The sequence below is a fragment of the Pan paniscus genome, chromosome 7 (genome assembly GCF_029289425.2).
Source record: "Pan paniscus chromosome 7, NHGRI_mPanPan1-v2.0_pri, whole genome shotgun sequence".
NCBI classification, from domain to species: Eukaryota; Metazoa; Chordata; class Mammalia; order Primates; family Hominidae; genus Pan; species Pan paniscus.
In genome coordinates, this window is record NC_073256.2 from 29,557,964 (window position 1) to 29,575,020 (window position 17,057).

The following is a 17,057-nucleotide window of genomic DNA, read 5'->3' on the forward strand; positions in this document are numbered from 1 at the left end:
TGGCCTGAACGCCTGGACGGCAATCTCTGCGGGGAAAGCTTATGACTCCCGGCAGCCGCGAGTTCTGATTACAGGCTGACAGGAATCAGCTCGCTGCTTCCAGTGGAACACCGTGGGAGTGGATCTGCCTTGTCAAGTGGGTAGGAACTGTGGCGCTTACCACCGCCTGCTACTCCCTACTCCTTGCACAGGCTCTTCTGTGCAGCAGGGGCAGCAACGCTGCCCTCTGAAACATTAACCTAGTGGCCTGAGACCCGCTCCCATCCCCCAATACCCATAGAAGCTCCTGCTTTCTCTGCACACGGAGACCAGTGTGCAAGCCCGCCCGACCCAGCCCCTACCTGGCTTTGCCCGGCCACCCGCCCTGGTAACTCAACGCAAAGGACAGAGTCTCCTGGGAGCTACATGGCCCCGCCCATGTCCAGAGAAACCAGAGTATCCCCCTCTGGGCAACATCAGGCAAGCAAAAATCCCACTGCTACTACCGCAGCTGCTGCTCTTTTGCAAGCGCCACCTCCTAGCTGGAGGCCAACCCACACAGTCCTTGACAGTATCTCCTGGTAGATTAACATTGCACCCAGGAAGGAGAAAACCGCTATGGGATCTCAGCTATCACCGCTGCCTGCACCACTCTGGCTAAACAGGAGGTCCTGAGTCCGTCCACATGACCAGTTCATTACTACTATAACCCGCATTCAAGAAAGCTAACACACTAAGGCTATCAGTAACCCAGGAATTTCACAGAATCTATGTCACAACCTTGCCACTCCCATTAGAGCTGGTGCTGCTACCCACTGCAGGGAAACTTGAGCATAGGTCACATAACTGGATCCCTTGCAGACATTCCCCAACACCAGCCTCGAGTGTGTCAACTTCTCTGGGCAGCTAGACCCAGAGGAGCAAGAACACTCACAGTGACCTGGCTCCCAGGGACTTCCAGGGACTCCCACTTGCAGGGGAAGGAGGACTGCACCACATCAAGGGAACAGCCTGTGGGACAAAAGAACCCAGGAGGCAGGCCTTGAGCACCAGATGGAAGGCTTCCTTCAGTAGACGCACAGTTGAAGTGCTGGGCTCAGCAGGGAAGGTCTTCACTCTACCCCAACAGTCAGACAGCTCTGGCGCATGTGAAGGGTCTTGGAGAAAAGGAAGTCTTTCCCATGTTATCCACCACCATAGGCACAGTTGGGCTTCTCCCATGGGAGCTTAGTGTGGGTGCAACTATAGACAGTCTTCCTGGAACACATCCCCACAGGAGGAGCTCCCTCTAGGTTCAAGGTTGCATGAGAGGCAGAGCCACAATTCCTCTCTATTTGGAACATCAACATTCCTACAGATGAAAAAAAGGTCATGAAGAAAAGGCCTGTCAGTCAGCTCCTGAACAGCAGGAACACTGGGACAGGAGCATGCCTGAGAGGTGGGTAACTTTCCTGGTGATCTGGCAGCAGGGCTGAGGTGGCTCCAACCCTTCCCACAATAAGACCCCAGTGTAACTCACTGAGAGCTCCTCCGGCCTCCTCTGTCAAGCCTGGGACATCATTCACCCACCTGCTTTAGCCACAGCTGGTTCCTACCCAGGGACACCTCCCCTACTGGCCTGAAGCATGAACAATCAAATTAGTAAATAAAATACTGGGGGAAAATTAATAAATAAATAAGTCCACACTATGGGGGAATGGGATAAGCTTTAAGAGACCTCTACCATTCCAACCCCATGGGACACAGTGAACTTGCTCACACACTGAGCACATTGCTACTACAACTAGCATATAAGAAAACCATCATACAAAGACTCTCTATAACCAAGGGTCTTCACCCTCTAAAGCACCAAGAACTGAATTAGGCTATAATTAACTATAAGAATTAAAGTCTCATCCTTAAGGGGAAAAAAGAAATTTAAAAACAAACAAGCAAATAAGAGAAACACAGTCATATCAAATATAAATTCAAGAATAATGAGAAGAAGTAGTCTATCCAAATCAGAAGGAACCAGAAAAATAACTCTAGTAATATGACAAAACAAGGTGCTATAACACACCTAAAAGATCACACTAGCTATCCAGCAATGGACTCAAATCAAGATGAAATCTTTGAAATACCAGATAAGAAATATGAAGATTGATTATTAAGCTACTCAAGAAGATATTGGAGAAAGGTGGAAACCATCTTAGAGAAATTAAAAAGCAGTTCAGGATTTGAATGAAAAATTTTCCAGAGACATAGATATCATCAAGAAAAAAACAACTGGAACTTTTGGAAATGAAAGACACACTGAGGGAACTACAAAATACAGTGGAAAGTTTTAACAATAAACTAGAACATGTAGAATGAAGAATTTCAGAGCTCAAAAACAAGACTTTTGAATTAACCCAATCAGACAAAAATAAAGAAAAATAATAAAAGGAAATGAACAAAGTCTCTAAGAAGTATGGGATTATGTAAAGTGGCCAAACGTAAGAATTATTGGTGTTCCTGGGGAAGAAGAGAAAATACTAAGTCTGGAAAACCTATTTTAGGGAATAATTGAGGAAAACTTCCCTCGCCTGCCTGGAGATCTAGATATGCAAATCCAAGAAGCTCAAAGAACTCCTGGGAAATTCATTACACATTCACTAAGGCATATAGTCATCAGGCTATTTAGAGTCAACATGAAGGAAATAATTCTAAGAGCAGTAAGAAAAAAGCAGCAGTGAAATTACAAAGGAAAACCTATCAGACTAACAGCAGACTTCTCAGCAGAAACCTCAGGGGATTGGGGTTGTATCTTCAACCTCCTTAAACAGAACAACTGTCAGCCAAGAATTTTGTATCCTGCAAAACTAAGTTTCATAAATGGAGAAATAAAGTTATTTTCAGACAAAAAATGCTGAGGGAATTTGTCACTTCCAAACCAGCACTCCAAGAACTGCTATAAAGGGTTCTAAACTTTGAAACAAAAGCTCAATATATATCAAAATAGAACCTCTTAAAAACTTAAAACTCACAGGCCTATAAAACAATAACACAATGAAAAAACATATCCAGATAACAATTAACATGATGAAGAAAAGTACTTCATATTTCAATATTAACATAGAATGTAATATTAACATCGAATGTAAATGGCCTAAATGCTCTACTCGAAAGATATAGAATGGGAGAATGGATTGAAGATCACAATCCAAATATCCACTGTCTTCAAGAGACTCACCTAACACAGCAGGATTCATACAAACTCAAGGTAAAATGGTGGGAAAAGGTATTCCATGCAAATGGGAATCAAAAGAGAGCAGGAGTAGCTATTCTTACATCAGGCAACGATGGGAAGGTGGGAGGTGTTGCAGATCCCTTATTATATCTTCCCCCCCTTGGAGTTTAGACACAACTGACCAGCATTAACATTAAAACAGCGATCTTAAGGCTGAGAAAACAGACTGTGCCAAATTCCAACCTGAATCTGGTATAATATCACATGATAGATAGTGGGCCCCAAAGAAAATAAAAGTATTTTACCCTGAAATACATTTCTTTGACATATTTTGAAATAGCCCTGCAAAGCTGTCTCTTGATGGGGAAATTTACTTTCTGTAGAGAATCTCCTTCCTTTACTAGGGCTCTTCAGGAGAGTCTGACACTTTTTAACCCATTGCCCATTCAGAAAAAAAAAAAGTGCAGATGGCCAGTACTCATATGATTTTATATAACATGCTTTTTGAAGCTGATGCAAATCTGACTCACTTTCAATGTGAAAATAAAATATAAAAACTGTTCTTGGAGTCATTTGCCAACAGAAATTGTCTGTAATCCTAATGCAACAGAAATGTATATGTTACATTAGGATTAGAGACAAGAATATTCTCAGGGCAAACAGGAAATGGGTTAAGGTCCAATAAGAGATATCCACATCTATTCTCTCTGAAGCCTGCAAACTAGAGGCTTCATCTACACGACAGGGACCTTGGCTTCCACAATCCCACCCACCCCCTTCCACCTTACCTTACCTTAAATTAACTTAGGCTGACTTTAACTCTTTAGGCAGAGCTTAACTCCTTCAAACAAATGCCACCCAGGACATCTCTGAATCCACCTATGACCTGGAAGCTCCCCTCCCCCTGCTTTGAGATGTCCTGCTTTTCAGGCTGAACCAATGTATATCTTTCTTTTTTTTTTTTTTGAGACGGAGTCTCGTGCTGTCGCCCAGGCTGGAGTGCAGTGGTGTGATCTCGGCTCACTGCAAGCTCTGTCTCCTGGGTTCAAGGCATTCTCCTGCCTCAGCATCCCGAGTAGTTGGGACTACAGGCACCTGCCACCATGCCCAGCTAGTTTTTGTATTTTTAGTAGAAATGGGGTTTCACCGTGTTAGCCAGGATTGTCTCGATCTCCTGACCTTGTGATCCACCCACCTCTGCCTCCCAAAGTGCTGGGATTACAGGCGTGAGCCACCGTGCCCCGTGAACCAATGTATAGCTTACATGCATTGATTTATGCCTTTGCTTGTAACTTCTGTCTCCCTAAAATGCATAAAATTAAGCTGTAACCCATCCACCTTGGGCACATGTCCTTAGGACCTCCTGAGGCTGTGTCATTGGCCACTTTTCTTAACTTTAACAAAATAAATGTCTAAATTGATTGGCTAAAATTCGAATAATTTTAGCAGGTGCTGGAGTCTAGGGAATATCCCTGATTGCCTGGTACTTGGGTGATTAGGGTGAGTGGATAGGGTCCCGTAGTATGAAGGCCTGATAAAGGAGGTGGTTGAGGTGTGGACTCTGAATTGGTTGGTTTGAAAAGCACACTGTGGGCAAGTATGATTTGAAAAGCATACTGTCTCTAGGAGTTGGCTAACTCTGGGAGTGGCAGACCCTCCAGGTTCAACAAGGCTTCAGATGTCAAATTATCAGAATACAGAAAATATAAGATGCTCTCTCTGCCTTTTAGAACTGCCGTAGTAAAATTTCTCAGATGGGGTGGCTTAGAAACAATAGAAATTTGTGGTAATCGTTACATGATGTATATGTAATCAAGCCATGTCCTGCACCTTGAATATACAATTTTTATTTGGCAATCATATCTCAATAAAATTGGAAAAAATGTCAAAAATTAGCTCTAAGTAAAAATGAGTTTCCCTAAAGACAGAGCTTGTTCTTACCCTTGAGGCTTCTCAGAATCTCTATTAAAAATTCTAGATATCCCAGATAAATTCTAGATGTTGCTTTTAGACAATGCAGTTTTCACTACTGAATGAGTAAGATTTCAGGGAGCGATATTCAGAAAGAATTTTGAAGAGAGTTTGCTCCATATTGTGACAAATCCCTTCCCCATTTTGTTTCCATACAGATAGATTTGGTAAATAATTAAATTATTTTTTAAAAAGCTTTGGATCTTGGAATTGGATTTCTTTTGGAAGTGTCAATGTACAGAGACCAACCAAAGTTAGTGAATATCTGTTCAGGTTCCTTCAGCAAAGCTGGAGAGTGTGCATATAACATACACACTTTCTCTCAAAAGAATAAAGTTTGCAGCTACCTTGGTTGTTACAGAGTTCATTTCCTGACAGGGTATATGGCTTGTCAAGGGTAAGGTGAAGGCAGTGCAGGATTAGCAAATTTCCATTGGAAGGAGCAGGGAGTTGGGATAAGCAGGTTTAATATTGGCTAGTGCGAATAGTAGAGCAGGGTCTAAGGCATAGAGGTTGCCTGGCCCTGATGTAATAGCCTTATTTTGATATCATGCAGCAGTGGAAAGTTCTGTCCATGCAGGACTTAGCCAGATTCCAGAGAGTACTTTCTAGCATAGAGAATGTAGACTCACTCCCTGGCTTTGGGGATCAGCTTTCTAGTTAGTCTGTAAAGTGTCATCACACCTCATTCTTCAGATTGTCAGCAGGCTGGATTGTTTTCAGGTTTCTCTTTATCTGTATGTGTAGAGAACTTGCACCCAACTAGGAGGAGTGAGATGAAAAGCAAGCCTAAGACTGCTTTTCCAGGATGTTATGAGGCCAAAGTTTCAGAAGATTTGGTGCTCTTCCAGTAGGGACCCCTCTGTCTCCCTCAGTGTCTCACAGTTTTCCTAGCCATGTCTGGATGCATTTACTCTGCACACTTAGTAACCATAGTTACAATTCCAGGCCATCTCTGATCCCATTCAATTTTAACCAAACTCCTTACAGTCTACATAGGGAGTCTGGGCCTCAGAGAGGACACATTCTACTGGATTTTTAGTACCTTCCTCTCCAAAGACACCAACACTGAATTTGCTCAAAGGTTGGACATTTGCTGGAAGTACAGAACTCCTTACAACCCCTCATGCTTTTTCACCTGCTGTTCTCTTTTCATCCCTTCCCAGCAGCCATGTGTGGTTAGGCAGGCAGTACTGTCATCTCAGCCCCAGAACTAAGACGCTGTATCCTTTTCCTTGTACCACATCAGCAACTGGCTATTTGCGGCAAGAGCCCCACACTCTCAGTCTCACATCACTAGAGAGCCTGAGCCATATCGAGCACTGAAGATAGTGAAAGTTGCTCCACAGCCAGAATCTACTCTCCTTTGCCACCCAGTCTTTATCGTGAGCAGCAGATACAGAACTCACACATTCATGCATCCATAAAGGTGAATGTTGTTGAAAAATCAAGCAAGAATTCACCAGCGTAGCCAGTAGGGTCAGAAGCAACATGACAGAAGTTGCTAAGTTTTCCTGTTACACCTTCATAAAGTTTATTGGTAAAGAAAATCATGAGTCCAAATGGATTTAGGCAGTTTATTAGTTACACATATAGCAAAGCAAGATCAGCATGGTGTTAGCTCTTAAGCCACAGGATAACACCCATCCAGAGGAGTCAGATGACAGGCAGCAGAGGTGGCATCACTCTGCTGCTAAGGAACCAACACTAAACCACAGGACGGCAGTCTTATAGCCTGTAGCTGAACCCTAGGGGCTCAGGTGGGAAGTTCCATTGCTCAACTGAAACTAGGGAGGTGGATGAGAAATTACCTTGTTCCAGCCCATCACAAGATGGCCTCTCCTGTTCCAAAGGAACTTCAGGGTCAGACTCAGTCCAGACTCGGGCCAGCCTGTAGTTAAGCCCTGCCTATGCGGTTTATGTGAGAGATGTACAAGGTTGTCAGAAGGCCATGGCAAATCTGCTTCTCTAAAGTTGGGAATTTCACAGAAATGGGAAATGCGAAGCTGAAGCGAAGGTAGGACACGACTTAGGTGTCAAAAGTTGTTTCCCTTGAAGCCTTTCTAAATAATAAGAATATCCTCTATGATTAGAGGGAGAAACAGGTGCTGATGAGCACACTGGACATCACTTTGAGGTGAGAAAATATCTTCTACACTGTTTTTGTGAAAAACCGAGCTCTTTTAAAGAAGGCTACAGCTCAGCTCTTTAAATTTACGACCACGAGAGTCTGCTGGTTTATAAAAATGCTAAAAACCAGTAGTCATGGACACATCATGGTGTCACAGTTGGATCTAAATTCCCTGGTTTTGTGAAAGATGGCAGAATCAAGGGCCTACAGGATAGTGGCCATTCATTGGTTTCTTATGTCAGGGTGCAGGATTTCCTTTGACACAGCACTCCAGCTGAAACATACAGTAGGCAACTAACATTTCACTCTCATAGCATTCAAGTCTGCAGATGCCATTTTTATAGCATTTCTTGTGCATTTCTGATGATAATGAATTTATACCTGGAAGGAAAATGAATAGAAAGATAATTCACTACAGGCCTTTTTGGACCATAAAATTGCTAGTCCCTCAATTTTTATCCAACCGGATACCAAGGAGATTTGGTTATGATAATTGATCCTGTAACTGAAAAAATTAATTAGTAGTAGGGGCTGAATTGTGTCACCCCAAAATTCATATGCTGAAACCCTCACCCCTGATGTGACTGTCTTTGGAGATAGGGCCTTCAGGAAGTAATATAAGTTAAATGAGGTCATGATGGTGGAACCCTAATCCAATAAGATCGACAGGCTAATCCAATAGGATTGATGTTCTTATTAGTGAAGGTCACAGCAAAAAGATGGCCATCTACAAGCTTGAAAGCAAGCCCTCATCAGAAATTGAATCAGCTAGCACCTTGATCTTGGATTTCTCATCTTCTGGAACTATGAGAAAATAAAGTTTGTCTAAGCCACAGTCTGCGGAATTTTGTTATCGCAGCCCAAGCTGACTAAAACAAGTAATAATTTGGAAGTTTCCCTGAATTTGTCAATGAATATAACCCAAACAATCAAGCTAGCTATTCACATAGTCATTCACTCATTATTTTTTAAATAATTACTTACTCATTATTATTCATAAACCAATTTTTATAAATCCTGTGAATCAAGGACTGTTGGGGTACAGATTTGAGTATGATATAGACCTTAACCTCAATGAATTTTCATTCTAGACAAAAAGAGAAGAAATACAAAATATCTCTCTGAGAGAGGATAAAACATGACAAGTGCAATGATGTATTTGCAATGTGGAATGGTCTTGTGAGTTTGAAGGAGGATGAAATCAATTCTGAAGATTTGAGAAGTCTTATTGAAGCTCAAGGAATCTGTAGAAATTTTGAGCAAACACATACCCTATCTGAGTCATAATGCCCTGGAGGATAATTGTCCTACAGGAACAAGAAGGGATCAGTGTTACTTAGTTTGCAAGACAGAAGCCCTAGAGGACAATCTGTAACACTTTTGGGAAGATGAAATATAATGGTCTATAAAATGAGACAAGAAATTTCAATGGAAATGACAAGTTATGAGAATGCAAAAGGAATTGAAGGGAATATTGTACACTAGATGCGGTTCTTTGTCTGGAGGCCACAAATCCATTGCCATAAACCGTAGTGGAATTGGTTGCATCAACAGCTTTAAGAGGCCTTGATCCCATGATTTCTTAAATTTAGCCTGGTGAGTCACATAATCTGAATATCTGATTCATTTGCCTGGAGAATACTTCAGGCAAACACTTCAGTCCATCTAGGCAGATGAACCAATCTGACTGGACTGATTCAGTAACACTGAGTGAAAAGAATTTTCCAGATGAGATTGCTAAAGTCAGAAAGGATATGGTGAAGCTAGAGCACAGGGCCACTCACACTCTCTGTCATGTCTCCCTAGCTGCTATCTCATCTGATCAGGCATTTCTTCTATCACATGAAGCTCAGTGATTCTCTTGAAACTAGCCGTTCTAAATCTGTTTCCTCATGTAACTAATGGATTCACAAATAGTAAATTAACTGTAGGAAACTTCAGTATATTAGAAAATTAACAAATTGTGTTGTCACTATTTTCTGGTTTTGACTGTTATACTTAGATACATTCTTGAATTAGAGACAAAATAACAGCAGGAAGACAGGATGGGCATTACTAATGAAAATACAATGATAGCTCTCATGAGCCAGGTACTTTTCATATTATGTATGGACATATTCCATACATGATCTGATTTAATCCTTGTGAGACTCTTCATTTCCATATTTCCATTTTTCAAATGAAGAAACTAAGGCTCACTGGTGCTGATCAGTTTAGCCAAAAAAAAAAAAAAAAAAAAAAAAAAAAAAGGAAACTAAGGCTCAGAGAAGCTTAGACCTTTGTCCAAAGTTATATAGTTAACAAGTTGGACAGCCAGATTCAAGCCCAGGTCTTGCTGACATCAAAACTAGTTGATGCTTTTTTCTAGCTTGAAAATTAAAGGGCCCATGGGTGGAGTATGTTTATTGGGTTGTTTAGTGGCATTGTTCTTCTATATGAAGCACCCCTACCCCCCAAAATATGCCAGTTTTACCTGCCAGCACTGGATCCCAAAGGAAAAGAAAGACAAACACAACAAGGAGAGGCTTCATGGCTGGGAACTTCTGTTAAGGAGGCTAGTGGCAGGGTCTGACATCGGCTGTCAGGGAATAGAGAGAAGAGGTTGAGCACACAGTCCTATACAAACCTCTCAGGGCTGGGGTATGCCTCGCTTCAGGTAGATATGCTACACTGAACACCCCTGAGGCAGCTGTGTTGGCAATGCTCATCTGAGGAAAAAAAATGGACAGCCCTTTCTTGTTTGACAGCTTTTCCTATTGACAAAGACACTGTTCTTCCACCCAGGTTTTCCAAAAGTACATGGAGGCCTGAGAACTATGTGCTCTTACTCTTTTAAATGAATAAAATTAAAATTTGATAGGCTTTTGTTACAATAAAAATGTAATTGCTAATTTTAGAAAATTGGTAAAATATTAAACATGACAAGGATGGACAAGTTACAGATGAACTGCTCTTCTCAGAGACAAACTGTCATTCTAAAGAAAGTTTCATTTATGCCTAGTTTGTTGTTTAATATTTTGTTTTACATAGCTATAAACAATATTCTTATAATTAGGTATCCTGCTTTTGTAACTTGATATATACTATATATCAGTGTCACTATAAACTTCATAAATAGTATTTTTAAGTGTTGCACAATATTTTGTCAAGGTCATTTAAAATAATTGTTACTATTTAAAAAAACATTTTTTATTGAAGTATAAGTGACATACAATAAACTTCAAACAGTAAAGTGTATAATCGGATAAGTTTTGCCATATCTATACGTTTGTGAGACCATTGTCACATTCAAAATAATGAACATATCCATTCCCCCTAACATTTTTTCATGCCTTTTGTAATATTCCCCTCCTGATTCTCTTTCACCTCTCAGTCTAAAGGCCAAAACTTTTCTGCTGACACTATAGATTACTTTGTATTTTCTTGGAATTTCATGTGAATAGAATAATATATTCTATACTCTTTCTTGTTGGGTTTCTTTTACTCAGCATAATTATTTGAGATTCGTCCTTGCTATAATATGAATTAGTTGTTCATTCCTTTTCATTGCTGAGCACCATTGCATGGCTATACATCTATGTGTTTATCCAGTCACGTATTGATTGATGTTTGATTATTTCCAGTTTTTGGCTATTGAAAATAAAGCTGCTATGGACATTCATGTACAAGTCATGGTATGGATATATGCTTTCATTTTTCTTTTGCAAATATTCAGGAGTAGAAAGGCTGGGCCACAGCTGTATGTTGTCATCAAGACATCTCACACGCAATGACATTCATAGCCTCAAAGGAAAGGGATGGATAAAGATCTAGCAAGCAAATGGAAAAGAAAAAGAACAGTGGTTGCTATTCTTATTTCAGACAAAACAGACTAAAAGCAACAATGATCAAAAAGGACAAAGAAAGGCATTACAAAATGATAAAGTGTTCAATTCAAAAAGAAGACTTAATAATCCTAAATATATATGCACCCAATATTGGAGCACTGAGATTTATAAAACAAGTTCTTAGAGACCTATGAAGAGACTTAGATAACCACACAATAATAACGAAAGACATTGACACCCCACTGACAGTGTTAAGCAGATCATTGAGGCAGAAAACAAATAAAGATATTGAGGACCTAAACTCAACACTTGACCAAATGGACTTAACAGACATCTATGGAACATTCCACCACACACCAACAGAATACACATCCTTGTCATCTGTACATGGCACATACTCTAAGATCAACCACATGCTTGGCCATAAAGCAATCCTTAACAAATTAAAAAGAATGCATATCAGTAACATTCTCAGACCGCAATGCAATAAAAATAGAAATCAATACCAAGAAGATCTCTCAAAACTATACAAGTACATGGAAATTAAACAATATGCTCCTTAAAGACTTTTGGGTAAAGGATAAAATTAAGGCAGAAATCAAGAAATTCTTTGAAACTGGGCCAGGTGCAGTGGCTCACACCTGTAATGCTAGCACTTTGCAAGGTTAAGGAAGGTGGATCACTTGAGTCCGGGAGTTTAAGGCCACCTTGTGCAACATGGTGGGACCCTGTCTCTACAAGATTAAAAAAAAAATTAGCCAGGTGTGATGGTGCACGACTGTAGTCCCAACTACTTGGGAGGTCGAGGTGGGAGAATTGCTTGAGCCTAAGGGGTTGGGACTACAGTAAGCTGTGGTTGTCCTGCTCCACCCAAGCCTGGGTGATAGAGTGAGACACTGTCTTAAAAAATAATAATAAAAAAAAAAGAGACGTTCATTGAAACTGATTCAAACAAAGGTACAATACCAGAATCCCTGAGACACAGCCAAAGCAGTGTTAAGAGGAACATTTATAGCATGAAAATGCCTACACCAAAAAGTTAGAGAGATCTCAAATTAAGAACCTAACATCACACTTAGAAGAACTAAAAAAACAAGAGCAAATCAACCCACAGCTAGCAGAGGAAAGAAATAACCAAAATCAGAGCTGAACTGAATGAAATAGAGACATGAACCCACACAAAAGATTAATGAAACCAAAAGTTGGCTCTTTAAAAGAATAAATAAGTCTGCTTATTTAGACTGCTAGCTAGACTAAAAAAAGAAGATCCAAAAAAACACAATCAGAAACGAGAAAGAGGATATTAACACTGACCCCAAAGAAATGCAAAAAACCCTCAGAGACTATTAGGAGCATCTGCATGCACACATGCTACAAAGCCTAGAAGAAACTGATAAATGCCTGGAAAAGTACAACCTCCCAAGGTTGAACTAGAAAGAAATTGAATGCCTGAACAAACCAATAATGAGATCTGAAATAGAATCAGTAGTAAAAAACCTACCAAACAGAAAAAGCCCAAGGCAGGAACCTATCATTTCTACCTTAGGTTCCTACCTTGGTCTCAAGTGAGCCCCAGCTGGAAGTTCATACTAAAACTGACACAAGGGGTGCCTTGTCATATCATGTCCAATTTCTTAGCAACCAGCCAGTGAGGGCATGGGTTAATGAAAAGCAGGTATGGGAGTATAAAGGTCATAAAGAGTATAAAGAATTACTGGCTGAGGCTCCCAAAGAAGCCAGCAATCACTCTGAGAAAAAAAGACCTGGAAACCTCAACCTCAGAGAGGACATGCTCAGTGGGATACTGGCATTGCCCATGCAAAGAAAGCGTTGAATATGACTCAAGGAGAAATAATAAAGCAATATACTTTTATCTATGTTGATAAACAGCTGGAAGAGGCTTTAACCCAAGCAAAAATAATGTTGCTTACAAAGCCAAAGTTAAAAAACCCCAAGACCATTACAGTGCCATATTCTTTTCCCCAGAACGGACTATTACTATTATTCTCCCACTATTGATAAGGAGCTCGTTCACTGACTAGGTCACCAACTCCCAGCAATTCGTGATTTTACTTAAATATCAGAACAGGACAGCCTCTGAGTTTTGCTCTAAGAGGTAAAGAAGAATTTCAACAACTGTCAGAGATTGTCTCTTGTTATCTAGACCTCCCCTGGCTCAGCGTCTGGTTCACTGTAGGTGCCACGAGTTGGGAGCTGACCTAGTTCATAGACTTTAGAGATAAAGAAGGGAGATGTGCGCATCATTTGAAAAACAAGTACGTGGCTTACCCGCACACCAGCTTTTTCTTTTCATCCATATATTCCCCTAAGGCCACATGGTGCTCTGGGATTAGAAAATGGAGAAGTACAGTATGCTCCATGCTAGGACTAGATGGCTCTTTCTTCTACCTCCTGGGTTTGGTATTTCTTTAGGGTCATCATGCTACTCTTCTCATCTTCCTGATCTGTGGTTGTTCTGCAACTGCCATACTCTCAGCTGCAATTGAAATGTCCCTGTCTGACCCTGAGCCATACAGATTCAATATGCAGCCTTTGCAAATGACGATCCTAATAAACAGAAATGTATTCTAGCCAACAGTGGGAGATGCAGAAGGAAGCAGCTTCTGTATCCTCTGTGAAGAGATGGTCCTCTTTCCCATTACAAATTTTAGAGCCCCCATTCCTTTTTTTTCATAGCACTTGTCACAATTGTTACTATATAAATTATTTGTGTCTCTATGATTAGACAGTGAGATCCGAGTACAGATTCCTTGACTGTCTTATTTATCATTTTACACCAGTATTGGGCTGAAAGTCTAGCAGGCCATCAGTGCCAAAGGTATATTTGTTGAATAAATAAATGAACTCTAGATATTAGGTTTATACATTTTTACTGGATCTTTGTTTGCAGAAGAGTTCTAGGTCAGGTGGGCAGAAGTCTAATCTGAATCATAAAAACAGAGTCACAGTCCCCAGTCAATTCCCAGACATAAGCCATGAGCAAGACTCCCAGACAACATCCGGGAGCAACCCCAAGACTGGGCAGGGGGGGCTCTGATGCCGCCCACGGCGAGGAGGGCCGCCCGTGCTGCCTAAATGGGTTCAGAATGAAGGCCGCCCTCCCAACTTCAACCCGGGGCAGGCCACGGAGCCTCCCGCCGCCCCTACCCCGCGTCGCCGGCACCCCCGCGCCCGCTGCACCCCCGGACCCCCGCGCCCGCGTCACTTACTCCTCTGCCGTCGCCACCTGTCTGGGTGCCGGTCTCCTCCCTGCCCGGCCGCGGCGCGTCCTCCCCGTCCTCGCAGTCCTGGGGCTGTGCGCTTCCCCCTCCAGCAACAGCCGCAGCCTCTTCTCTTCGGGAGGGACGTCGTCCTCCTCCCTCCTGGGCCGGCCATCCCTGCCTCGGGACTTGCCAGTGGCTTCGGAGCTGCCGGAAGGCCTGGCCATGACTCCGGGGGCTCTGCCTGCACTGGGAAGAAGAAGGACCCGGAGCAAGCGGCCTCTCGGCGGAGCTGGGGCGTCTGAGCGCGGGCTCGGTGAGTCCGCGCGGCGCGGAGATGGGCACCAGTGCCGGCGCGGGCTCTTCTGCGGGCCACTCCTGGCTCTCTGGCGCCCTCTGCTGGCCGCTCACGCGCACCGCCGCCACGCCGGTCCCGGGCCTGCGCTGCTCTCACCTGTCCTGGCCCAGGAGGTCTCTGTCCTTTGCCCGTCGCCAGGCCCGCTCTGGCCAGGCCCTGCACCTCCTCACCGCCCCAGGCAGGTTGCACCCCGATGGTCTCCCTGACTAAGGAGGAGAGAAGAGAAGGGACGCCCCGAGAGGGTGGACATCGGCCACAGCCACCTTGTCTTTGCTGTTACCCTGTGTCTTCCATGATTTGGAGGTGGTGGGAAAACCGAGGCTGCTCAAAACTCGTGGAGAATTCCTCCTGCAGGATGACATGAATGCACCTTCGCATTGCCTACCAACAGATCTTTTTTGAGCATCACTGTGGACCAGGAGTGGTGATGGGGGAGGGGATATTGTGGTGAACATGACAGGCATTGCCTTCACCCAGTGGGGCTCAGCGCTGGCTGAGAAGGCATTGAGAATGGACATTGTCAGTTGGGCAAAAGGAGGCCAAGAAGAAGTGCTGGGGGCATGGGAACTGAGAAAGACAGGAGGCTCAGCAGGTCTTGGAGCTGGGAGAGGGACAGCAGCAGCGGCTGTTCCAAAGGAAACAACAGCTGAGAGAGGCCTCAGAAAGTTGTTCTCAGCCCAGTGGAGGGTGTTCAGGCAGAGGGAACAGCGTGTGCAAAAGCCCAGAGGCTGGGAAAGAAGCAGAAAGAGGACTGTGGGTCTGGAGCACGGTGGGCAAGGTGAGAGAGGTGTGGTGGGCGGACAGATTGCCTGGGACCGAGCCGTGCAGGGGCAGAGGAGATAGGGGATCCTTGCAGGCCCCCAGCTGGGGCTGAGGCACAGAGACAATGCAGGTGGTCAAAGGGAGGAGACGTGGAGAAATATTTTGGAGGCATGCCCTGATGAATGAGTCCAGGATGCAGCCTTAGTGTCAGTGTGGAGCTCCTTCCTAGGTTGTGTGATGAGCTGAACCCGGGGGTATTTTCTGGACATTGAAGTGCTACACCCAGAGTCCAGGACAGGCTAAGTGAGCACCAGCAGCTCCTGGCCCATCTCAAAAGCAGGAGAGACAGGGGAGACTGGGGAGGCCACGGCGGAAGGGGAAGCCAGGAAGGCAGGAGAGGCCAGGGAAGCAGAGGAGGCCAGGGAGGCAGAGTAGGCAGGAGAGGCTGGGACGGCTGTGTCCTTTCCATGATTCTGCCCAGGATCCTAGGCCCCTGTACTCCCTGAGCTTCCCCACCCCAAGTGCTGGAACCATGTTGCACAATGGTCTCCCCACTAAGCTCCTGATGGCAGTGCCTACCCTGCTGTGCTCCCTATTTCAACCCTAACAGCTCTCACAGTGGGCAGCACATAGTAGGTGCTCAGGAAACACTGGTGGGAGAGCACATGGATCTGCTCAGCACCTTCCTCTCTCCTCCAGCTCTTCCCTGTCACGAAATAATTCTGATAACGACACATGGGCTTTGAGACCCTCTTCTATTACTTTCCATATGTTAATCCATCTATACCTCACAGCAGCCCTCGGGGTGGGTGCAATGAGGATGCCCGTTTTATAGAGGAGGAAACTGAGGTATAAAGAGGGTAAGTGACATAGGCACACTACAGGGGCTGGGGCCAAGTGATCAGAGCACTCAATCCCCAAAGGCAAGGTGGATGCAGTTACCATAAAAGACAGCAGACTCAAAGCTGCAACCAGAATAGCCTGACTCGCAGAGACCTATGGTGCCAGCTGATTGTGGCATTCCTAGAGGTGAAACAGATAAGAAGCCTGCCACATTTTTACTGGATCTGTGTTTGCAGAAGTGTTCTAGGTCAGGTGAGCAGAAGTCTAATCTGAATCATAAAAACAGAGTCACAGTCCCCCGTGAATTTCCAGACATAAGCCAGTTCACAGACCCGGAGTCCCTTGTCTGAATGGGAAGCCAGGTCCCCTCCAGAAAGGACTCTGCTCCACTGCCAAAAATTTATACTGTCAATCTGTCTCCCAGCCTGCCCCCAAGGGAATACACAGCCTTTTACCAGGATGACTGAACAGGAGAAAAGGAAGTAATGAGACATGTGCAGGATCACTGGACACAGGCTCTGAACTGGCACTAGGCTGAGACTAGGGTCTACCAGTCAGAATAGGCATTTTGGAGATCACGTGAATGTTGGTGCAAGTTCATGTCATGGTAGATCCATTGGGTCCCCAAATCCATCCTCTGGTTATATACAAAATGGCCATGTTGAGATTTAAATTCAGGGTATCCAACTTAGAGGCTGTGCTCTTACTCATGAAACATTCTGACACTACTAACCAATTTAAAAATGCAAACACCTCC

The 17,057-nt window shown here is 43.6% G+C and overlaps 1 protein-coding gene across 1 annotated transcript; it reads right to left on the minus strand.

The window, feature by feature from the left end:
- Positions 1-429: 429 nt before the first annotated feature.
- On the minus strand, positions 430-15,213 carry LOC134730848 (uncharacterized). The gene is made up of 3 exons (XM_063606522.1): positions 15,081-15,213; positions 14,347-14,901; positions 430-1,330 (listed from the first exon to the last, which is right to left on the minus strand). Exons 1-3 carry the CDS (start codon positions 15,211-15,213, stop codon positions 1,164-1,166), a joined length of 855 nt encoding a protein of 284 aa, XP_063462592.1. The 3' UTR covers positions 430-1,163.
- Between the last annotated feature and the right edge of the window lie 1,844 nt (positions 15,214-17,057).

Bases quoted from the DNA above. Each gene is read 5' to 3' on its own strand.
- LOC134730848 (XM_063606522.1), bottom strand. From the start codon at position 15,213: ATGTCCATTCTCAATGCCTTCTCAGCCAGCGCTGAGCCCCACTGGGTG. The intron at 14,902-15,080 runs GTAGGCAATGCG...TCTCCTCCTTAG, and splicing joins TGCTCAAAAAAGATCTGTTG to TCAGGGAGACCATCGGGGTG. The intron at 1,331-14,346 runs GTAAGTGACGCG...TTTCATCTGTAG, and splicing joins CAGGTGGCGACGGCAGAGGA to GAATGTTGATGTTCCAAATA.